Below are 9591 nucleotides of genomic sequence, written 5' to 3'. Positions count from 1 at the left end.
CAGATGCATTTAATGATGATATGAAAGTGACAAAATCACATATACCAGTTGCAAATGCACTTGCAAGAATTGATGTCCCTGTTGGACAAAATAAAGTGGCAGCGAATGATTCATCTGGTGCAGGCCTGAAGCGTGGTAGACCACCAGGTTCAAAAGATTCAGCCCATCGAAAGAGAAAGACAAGGGCACAGCTGAATCCAAATGAAATCATTCAGGAAGAGAGAATGAATGACAAATCCACAATTCATGATTATGGACTTCCAAAAGAAGAAAATGTCCTTGATGAGACACATGTCCCTGAAGAGACAGCAGTACATGAAAGCAAAGAAATCTCCATAAATTATGCATGTATTAGTGAATTGTGGGATCAGAATGAAATAATCATTGACAATATGTTTGCATTCGCAGTAGCCATTGAAATCATATTAAGTGATGATATTGAGCCCCGCTTTGTTGATGAATGTAAACAGAGACAAGATTGGCCTAAGTGGAAAGATGCAATCTAGGCAGAATTAAATTCCTTGGAAAGGCGAAATGTTTTTTGGACCAGTAGTCCAAACCCCGCCTGGTGTAAACCCCGTGAGTTACAAATGGGTATTCACTAGGAAACACAATGAGAAAAACGAGATTGCAAGATATAAATCACGACTCGTTGCACAAGGCTTTTCGCAAAGACCTAGAATTGATTATGAGGAGACATACTTTCCTGTAATTGACGCAATTACGTTCCATTACTTAATAAGTTTAGTAGTTTCATAAAAGCTTGACATGCGACTTATGGATGTCATCACTACGTATTTATATGGAGAATTAGATACTGACATATATATGAAAGTCCCAGAAGGACTTAAGTCGCCTGAAACAGCTAACAAATCATGAGGTATGCTCTCAATCAAATTAAAGCGATCATTGTATGGGCTAAAACAATTTGGGCGAATGTGGTATAATCGTCTCAGTGAGTATTTGATCAAAGAAGGGTATATCAACAATGTCATTTGCCCTTGTGTGTTCATTAAGAAATCCAACTCTGGATTTGCTATAGTGGCAGTATATGTCAATGATATGAACCTAGTTGGAACTCCTGAAGAGTTACATAAAACTGTTGAATATCTGAAAAACGAATTTGAAATGAAAGACCTTGGAAAAATGAAATTTTGTCTTAGCCTGTAGATCGAGCATTGTGCTAGTGGAATTTTGGTCCACCAACCAGCTTATATTGAAAAAATTCTGAAGCGATTTGGCAAGGACAAAGCTTATCCACTCAATATGCCAATGGTTGTTCGTTCTCTGGACATTAAGAAAGATCCATTTTGTCCAAAAGAAGATGATGAACTGGTCCTTGGTCCAGAAGTATCATATCTGAGTGTAATAGGTGCTTTGTTGTATTTAGCACAATGTACTAGACCAAATATAGCTTTTTCAGTCAACTTGTTAGCAAGGTATAGCTCTGCTCCAACAATTTGTCATTGGAAGAGTGTCAAAGATGTATTGCGATACCTTCGTGGGACAACAGACATAGGTCTTTTCTACTCAAAGAACTCCACAAATGACCAAGTCCTTGTTGGATATGCAGATGCTGGTTTTCTCTCTGATCTGGATAAAGCCCTCTCACAAACTAGATGTGTTCAAGAATGGAGATACAACAATCTCATGGCGCTCAACAAAGCAAACATTAGTTGCTACATCTTCAAATCATTCAGAAATACTTGCTTAACATGAAGCAAGTCGTGAATGTTCTTGGTTAAGATCAATGATTCATCATATTCGAAATTCATGTGGTCTACCTTCAAAGACAGACACTTCAACTGTCATTCATGAAGATAATGCAGCTTGTGTTGCCCAAATGAAGGAAGGATTCATCAATGGCGATAAGACTAAACACATATCTCCAAAGTTTTTCAATGCACATAAGCTCCAGAAGGCTAAAGTTATTGAAGTCAGACGAATCCGTTCTAATGAAACTCTGGCAAATTTGTTCACCAAATCTCTACCAAAATGCACGTTTCAGAAGTTAGTGCAAAGTATCGGATTACGTCGACTTACCAAACAGCTAAATTTGGAGAATGTGGAATCAAGGGGAGATACATATCAGGAGGAGCATCCATAATTCATGCATGTTGTACTATTTTTCCTTCGATTATGATTTTTCCCACTGGGTTTTTCCTATCAAGGTTTTAACGAGGCAACATAAGCATACTTAACACTATATCAACAATCCAAGTAAAGTTATACTCTTTTTCTTTCGCTATGGTTTTTTCCAACTGGGTTTTTCCAAGCAGGGTTTTAACGAGGCAACTAATGTTGATATGTGGGCATCCAAGGGGGAGTATTGAAAACATTGGCAATTTTGACAATGTTGGCATTGTTGTGAATGCCCACACACACATTTTCAATGCCCATGCAAAGTGAAAGTGAATTTGGAAATGCAAGAGATTGTATTGTCAAAAAGGGCGATGTAAATTTCAAAGTGCAGTTAATGCACTAGTTCGGAATTGCTCTATAAATAAAGCACTCCGTATGCTTTCAAAATATATAGAGAGAATATACAGCAAGAAAGAAAGATTAATAATATCATCTATTCCTCCGTCCTTTATTTGTTATCCTCTTGTGCTATAATTACAGTGTGATACTTTACACCTGTTTCGCTCCTGTAAAGGTTATCTCTCTCTAACTGTTACATATTTATAACAATATATTTTTTTTGGTGAAAACCCTTGAAGCCCAAACAAAACAAAGCAAGAAATAGTTTAGGATTCGAAAGTTGGACACGTTAAGATGATCCTCAAGAATAAAACTATGAATATAAATAAATAATAAATAAATAAATAAAACCGTTAATGTAAAGATTTCCTAAATCTGGAGCACGACTAAAACTTGCCAAACTATCGGCTGCAAAAAAATAATAGGAATTTTGGTTAAGTTAATAAATAATTTCATGTTTTCGATGAATTATTGACATTACTTTAACAGCAAAAGATGTTGATTGCCCAATTTTAAAGTTGAAAATATTTTGCGACATTAAAATAAACCCTGAAATTAGAGGTTTTGATTCTAAAATCTAAAGAATCATTCTAAAATATGCCTAGCCTTCTAAATTCTTGTTCATAAAATAAAGAAGGAAACTAAAGGATTGTTTGGCAACGTACTGTGGGACAGTAGGGTTTCTAGGAAGGAATAGGATTTTTTTTTTTCCCCTCGTCTCTCTTCTCCTCCTATTTGAACGATTATAGTTAAATCAAGTCAACAACTTATATTAATTTTTTATAAAAAGAGAAAGAAAAAATAAAGAATATGAAATGAAGAGATGAAAAATAATGAAAAGAAAAAGAGAGAGAATTCTAGTTATTCTTGGAAACACAGTGACAGACAATTATTTGATACATTGGCTCGGGCACACCATTTGAAGTGATTTGACGCTTCCCAAACATGTCCCAAGTGTAGGACAATTCGGTTCTTATCCTCAGCCTGTCCTTGTGGAGAGTCACCCCCAACCCAAACTCCATGGGTCAAAGAAATGTGGGCCCACAGACAGGAATCTGACACGTAAAAGGATCCACTATCATAGCCCATTTGGCCCGTAGTAAACACCCTGCTTTTATTATTCATATGCTTCATGCTTTTTCCATTATTGTCCTCTTTCAATCTTTCTACCCCCAATTATGTGGGAATATATAACATAGTTCCTCCTCTCTCAGACTCCCATTCATTTTTGTTGTTGTTGGTATTGCAGTTGTAGTTATAACACTGCATTATTACAAACTTGAGATTTTTTTTATGGTGTTTCAGAGTTTGTGATATTTTAAATTTCTTATCTACGGATCCTTATTTAAGAATATAAAAAATTAAGATCTAAATGTTAAAAACCCGGCACAGTAGAATTTTTATACAAATTTTGCACTTACATATCTTTGTCAAGGAGATGTAGGTGATTTATCCTGATCAAATAGGGTTTATTTCAGAGTATGCGTAATATGTTGGACACATTTTACCATGAGCAATTCTGTTGAAAGTATTTTTTTTATGGGAACTTTAATGAAAAGCTCTCGGTGCTATTCACTTTAACAAAAAAAACCACATTTTTACACTAAAAAGTCAATCCTGATACTATTCCTTTACCCTTTATTTTGTCCTTATCATTAAAACTCAAAGTTTTCAAGTCTTTTTCATTAGTTTTCCTTTTTTTCATTGGTGCATCGAACTTTATGAAGAACTACTTAAACCCTAACTCTTAGATGCTTTCACTGTGCTAGATCTCTCTCTCTCTCTCTCTCTCTCTCTCTGTGGCATTTTCTGTTAGAGAGATTTTTGCAAGTGGAGGTAGGGGAAGTTCAGTGATCGGCAGATGCTCCAAGCGACCTTTAGATTTTGGTGCTGACTAAGCTTAGAACATGTGACATGTCACCAACTATATGTAAATATATAAATATATAAATATAGATGTGATTGTAAATATGATTTTCCACGTTGGACTCTTTAAATATGTAATGGGAATGCATGTTCCAGATAGTCCATTGTCACTTCATGCTTAAACAAGTTGGCATTATTGGTTCTGATCTTATCGTAGCAGCAATCATGTATTTTTTTATTTCTTATTTTTGGTGTCAACATGTATGTTTTTAATTTGCTGCATGATATATTATTCATTTCATTTTGCAAGAAAATGGAATTTCAATTTTTTTTACACTTGACGTGCACGTAAAGAACATGGAATTTCAATTGTTCTTCTACCCACATCGAAACGTATTGGGACCAATTGAGTCCTGCATAGTTTTGCAAAAAGTGTGATTTGATTCATGGACTGGAATTAAGATACTCTGCACTTGGGTTAATTGTTTAATTTATTATCTTTTATTCCTTTAAATTCTTTAAAATGTTCATAAAAATATGAAGAAAAAAAAACTTCTTCACCATGCGAAAATTGAGTTCCTAAAAGAATTTGGATATCAGAGTTACACAAGATGAATAGGTAGAGGAAATGGGATTTTTGTTTGCATTGATTCTGTACAAATTTCCACTTGCTTTACTTTTTTTTCCTTTTATTTAATGCATTTTTAAAGAATGTTATCATTGTTTAATGATACCATGCCAAAAGAAAAAACAAGTGTATGCATTATCTTGCACAATTAGTAAATATGATACAACCATACAAGTTTTTTTTTTTTTTTTTTTTGTTGAAAGGATGATACAAGTAATTTTATTCTTTGACAATTAAGAATAGTTTGATAACCATTTCATTATTAGTTCTTTCTTTTTATTTTCTTATGCTTGAGATATAAGGAAATATGTGGTGGATTGAGATATGAAAAGGGTGAAAGTTGAAAAACGGACTATAAATGAAAACAAAATCTTTCAAGTTAATATAACCATAGTTTTTCATTTGTAGGTTTTATTTTCTCTCTCTCTCTCTCTCTCTCTCTCTCTCTCTCTCTATATATATATATATATATATATATATATATATATATATATATATATCTCTCCTTATACATTTTCTACATTTCTCTTCCACCATCCTTCCTCTATTCTTTTATATCCCTCATGTCTTCCATAAATTTTCCTTCTATTTCTAACACAAAAATGACAACTAAAAACAAATTCTTCGTTATCGAATTTCTGTCCTTTAGATTTCCAAACTTTAATGAAACTGTTTTCTCTTGTCCAATATAGGCATAGAAAGTCTCATCATGGATTAGATTAATTACAAACTTAAGCACTAATCCATCCAATAATAGATATAGGTACAATGTTCTTTATTTTCTAGATAGTTTATTATGGCAGTTGGCAGTTTTTTCTGGTAAAGTCACTTGAACAAGGGTTCCTTCTCTTAATTATTTATGGGATATGTTCTTACTACCAGAGGATACACCAAGTATCCATCCTATCTTAGTAGATATTTAGAAAGAATTGACAACTTGAAGACATAAAGCTTCTACCATAGCATAAAGCTACCTTTAAATAAAAAACTTAAAATATCTGCCCCTTGGTTACAATTTTTGTTGTTATTAGTTCATGTTGATTGCACGGCATGGTCATTTCTTGTTGCCTATCATTGGACATGACTTGCCATGGTGTTGGCAGTATGATCCCCTTCTCATGAGGTTAATTTCAGACTTCTAATCTGTGGCGTTGCACGTACAAGGGGTTTATATAGGTCGATAAGTAGTTTAAAACGTTTAATTTTGACCTCGAAAACCTGTTGCAATTCCTAAACCCCATAACATTTTGGATCATAAAAAAGAATGTGCGGTGTTGCAGTTTGTAATAGATCGCGACATGCATGCATAACAAAAATAAAGGGCAAGAAGTATTAAGTTTAACAAAATGATTATTGAATAGTGCATTGAAGATGATCCAAATCCCATACTTACCTTGTTTTTAGGCATCACCAGTTACACAAGTATACAGATTAAAACCTAATCTTACTTTTAAAGTCTTATCGGATATAATTATAAAATGGTTAACTTATTAATTGGGAGGATAAAGTAAGGGTCAATCAATTTACTTTTTGACAAAATTCTATGTTTGAGTTTGACAAAATTATGTTATTATAAACCCTAGCTTATTATTCGAGAGCGAAAGAGGAGTAAAGCAAAGAGTTCATGATATTTCACGAATGAATCGTGATTGGTACATTTCACAAATTGGGCTTAACTACATAAATAAAGGCAAGTTAAGCTTGGTTAATTAATATGAAGACAAGGATAAGGATAAACCTAACTAATTCTGTCATATTGCAATTACACTTCGCGTGTATTAGTTAAGTTGTCATGTGTGGGGTAAGATCTACCATACATAAGGCCATCTCCAACCGATGGTTGGTCAGATGGCTCGTTTTAGCCCTCTGGCCCTTCAAGATCCTGCAAGATATTAATATTTTAATAAACAGTACATGTCTATAATTGCCTCCGTCTCCAACCGAGGGCCAAAGGGCCAAATGGCTCGTTTTAACCCTGTTACAAAAAACCGTCTCCAACCGAGGGTCATATGGCTAAACATAATTTATTATTTAAATTAAAAACTACATCAACTTAAATTTAAAAACTACAACTTATATTTAAAAGCTACAACTAAAATATAAAAAACGACAAATTAAATTTAAAAACTACAACAACTTAAATTTAATATCCATAATCAACATCATCTTCATCATCCGCCATCGTAGGAGTATAGTCAGAGGTAAACAACTACCGTCGGCTCATAATTTCTTTTTTTTTTCCTATCAAAATAAGCCTTACTCATTGGAGTGTAATTCGAAGTGTTCCTTTCCATATTCTTATCATCAATCTTTTCTTGTATTTGTTTGGCCCGTTCTTCATGCCTACACTTCCTTTCTTCCGCCTCAAGGGCATTTTGCTCCGCCAATAATCGTAATGAGGCTGCCACTTCATGTTGAGCGGCGTAATCATCATTTGCCTTGCCCTTTTCCTTTCAACCTTCGCGTCTTGTTTTGTCCCATAGCCCTAGGTATGGAACCTTCACCCGAAGATGGATTTTCTACCCTTGTTTGTTGAATGGTTGGAGATCCATCTTCATCCATATCTACAGCTGAGGATGCAATTCCGAACACCGGCGTAGGAGCTCTCTGTGGTGGATCTTCAAATAACACCCACCCTTTACAAATTTCCCAACAACTGTGAAACTGAAAGGGTTTCGAGCTGTTCTCCATATACAATTCCTCCGTTTGGCGTACCTAGAAAAAAATTAAAGGAAATTAATTTATGAAATTAAATGTAATATAATTAAATATTTAAAATAAATTGTGAAAACACTTACTTCGTCGTAGTAATTAGCGCCGCTTTCATGTCTACTTGCAGCTGCTAACAATGCTTGATGCAATTTGTTCAAACTTAGCTGAAGATGTTTCTTCCATCTTGAAGAACAACTCTCGTGGTTTCGAATATTCACTGGAGTGGTGCCTTCATAGAACTCTAAATATTTTTTGGACACACAAGTCCAAACACCGTCATTTGTTTGACAATTCCTCTTCACACTATCTTCCGACAGCCATCTATAAGCCTTGCAAAGGGCTTCATCTTCTTTTCGGATCCAAGCCCTACCTTTCATTGCAGATGAGGCCATTTGAAAATTATTGAAAAAATTGAAGGATAGATTTTTGAAAGAGGAAAGAAAATATGAGAATTGAAATGGTGTAGGAATGGTGAAAAATTTTGAGGAATGATGAATGAATGGTTTAGGTATTTATAGGAAAAAATAACATTTTTTTTAAAAGGCCCAAAAAACCTAAAAAAACAAAAAGAATTTTTTTTTTTTGAATCCAACGGTAACTGGCGCCAGCTAGCCGTTGGATTCAAATTTCTTTTTACGAATTCATGTCGGTTATAACTGACATGATAGATGATTTTCTAGCCAGCCCTCCAGCCCTTTCTGATTTCGTGGGGCCCTCTCAGATTCCACAGCCATCTGGCGTAGCCCTCGGTTGGAGTCGGTTTTCGGGCTATTTTCGGCCCTCTGGCCCTCTGGACCCATCGGTTGGAAATGGCCTAATTGTATGCTAACAATCTCCCTCCTCCTCTCTTTAGTATGGTTTTATTAAATATAAATAAAGGGTGATACTATCCACACACTCATTTTGACGTTTCACAGATCCTTATTAATGTCAGTCATTTGATTTTTTCCAATTCATTCGATGTCAATCCGACGGCAAAAAATAAGAGAAGTGTGTGGAAGATAAAAAGTGATGTGTGGATAGCTCAATATTGAATAAAATGACCTAGTAGACGAATCAAAATTTGAGGATATTGCATGGCTTTGCGTCTTTAATTAGTTTGTATACCCTAATTTGTCAAATAATTGAAAATGATCAACTACGTGGGATAACAAAATGATCAAAGTTAACCATGTGGCACCATGTGCACACGTGGAAGATGATGAAGGGAGTGATGATACAAATGATCGACCACGGTCCTTTGCATGTGTGAAACCATATCTTAATTGAACAAGCTAAATAGTAAATATATACATTCACACTGGTTGTATGGTAGCATGCACAACATCATTGACCATGCTGTATCCGTTGATCTGAAGCGTCTATGATTAGCTTCCAATTAATTAAATATTCCATTCTTTTTAATAATAACTAATTTCATCTATGAATGATCATGAGCTGATTGGTCTAGAGTAGTATCTAATCAGGGGGATTTTCTGTTATTATTAATTAATAATTAGCTTACCATTCTTAATAGATATGCTTGATCATGTGCTTGAGCCGGTAGCAAATGATAATTAAGCTCTTGGTTTCCTTGTCTTGCTTGATTCCCATTCTTTTTTAAATCTTGCACGATTCACTCCATGTTATTGTTATAGGCTTACAGCCGCAAGCAACGAACGATTAAGTTCAAGAAGCTACCATTTTAAATAGAGTACTAATTTATAAGCATGTTATATGAATCTTCCACTTCTCGCGGGTCACGAGCCTAAAATAGAAATTATACACACACATAATTAATGAATATATAATCACAATTTTCTCCTGATTTTGGCTAACACAAAATGTAGGTTTCATATCCACATCATCACCCATCTTCATTATGTGCTCTGCAAGCAACTCATTAATTAAATTCAAACATCTGA

At 34.6% G+C, this 9591-nt stretch overlaps 1 protein-coding gene across 1 annotated transcript; it reads right to left on the bottom strand.

Annotated features, from left to right (window-relative positions):
* Positions 1-7067: 7067 nt before the first annotated feature.
* LOC126587643 (uncharacterized) lies at positions 7068-8139 on the bottom strand. The gene is made up of 2 exons (XM_050252734.1): positions 7774-8139; positions 7068-7690 (listed from the first exon to the last, which is right to left on the bottom strand). The coding sequence occupies exons 1-2, from the start codon at positions 8077-8079 to the stop codon at positions 7406-7408; spliced, it is 591 nt and encodes a 196-aa protein (XP_050108691.1). The 5' UTR covers positions 8080-8139; the 3' UTR covers positions 7068-7405.
* Positions 8140-9591: the final 1452 nt, after the last annotated feature.

This window comes from Malus sylvestris, chromosome 10 (genome assembly GCF_916048215.2).
Source record: "Malus sylvestris chromosome 10, drMalSylv7.2, whole genome shotgun sequence".
Classification (NCBI taxonomy): Eukaryota; Viridiplantae; Streptophyta; class Magnoliopsida; order Rosales; family Rosaceae; genus Malus; species Malus sylvestris.
The sequence above is the reverse complement of the archived record's forward strand: the minus strand, read 5'-3'. Positions and strand labels throughout refer to the sequence as shown.

Coding starts and splice junctions, on each gene's coding strand:
- LOC126587643 (XM_050252734.1), bottom strand. CDS start 8,079: ATGGCCTCATCTGCAATGAAAGGTAGGGCTTGGATCCGAAAAGAAGAT. Junction 7,691..7,773: donor GCGCTAATTACTACGACGAA/GTAAGTGTTTTC, acceptor ATTTTTTTCTAG/GTACGCCAAACGGAGGAATT.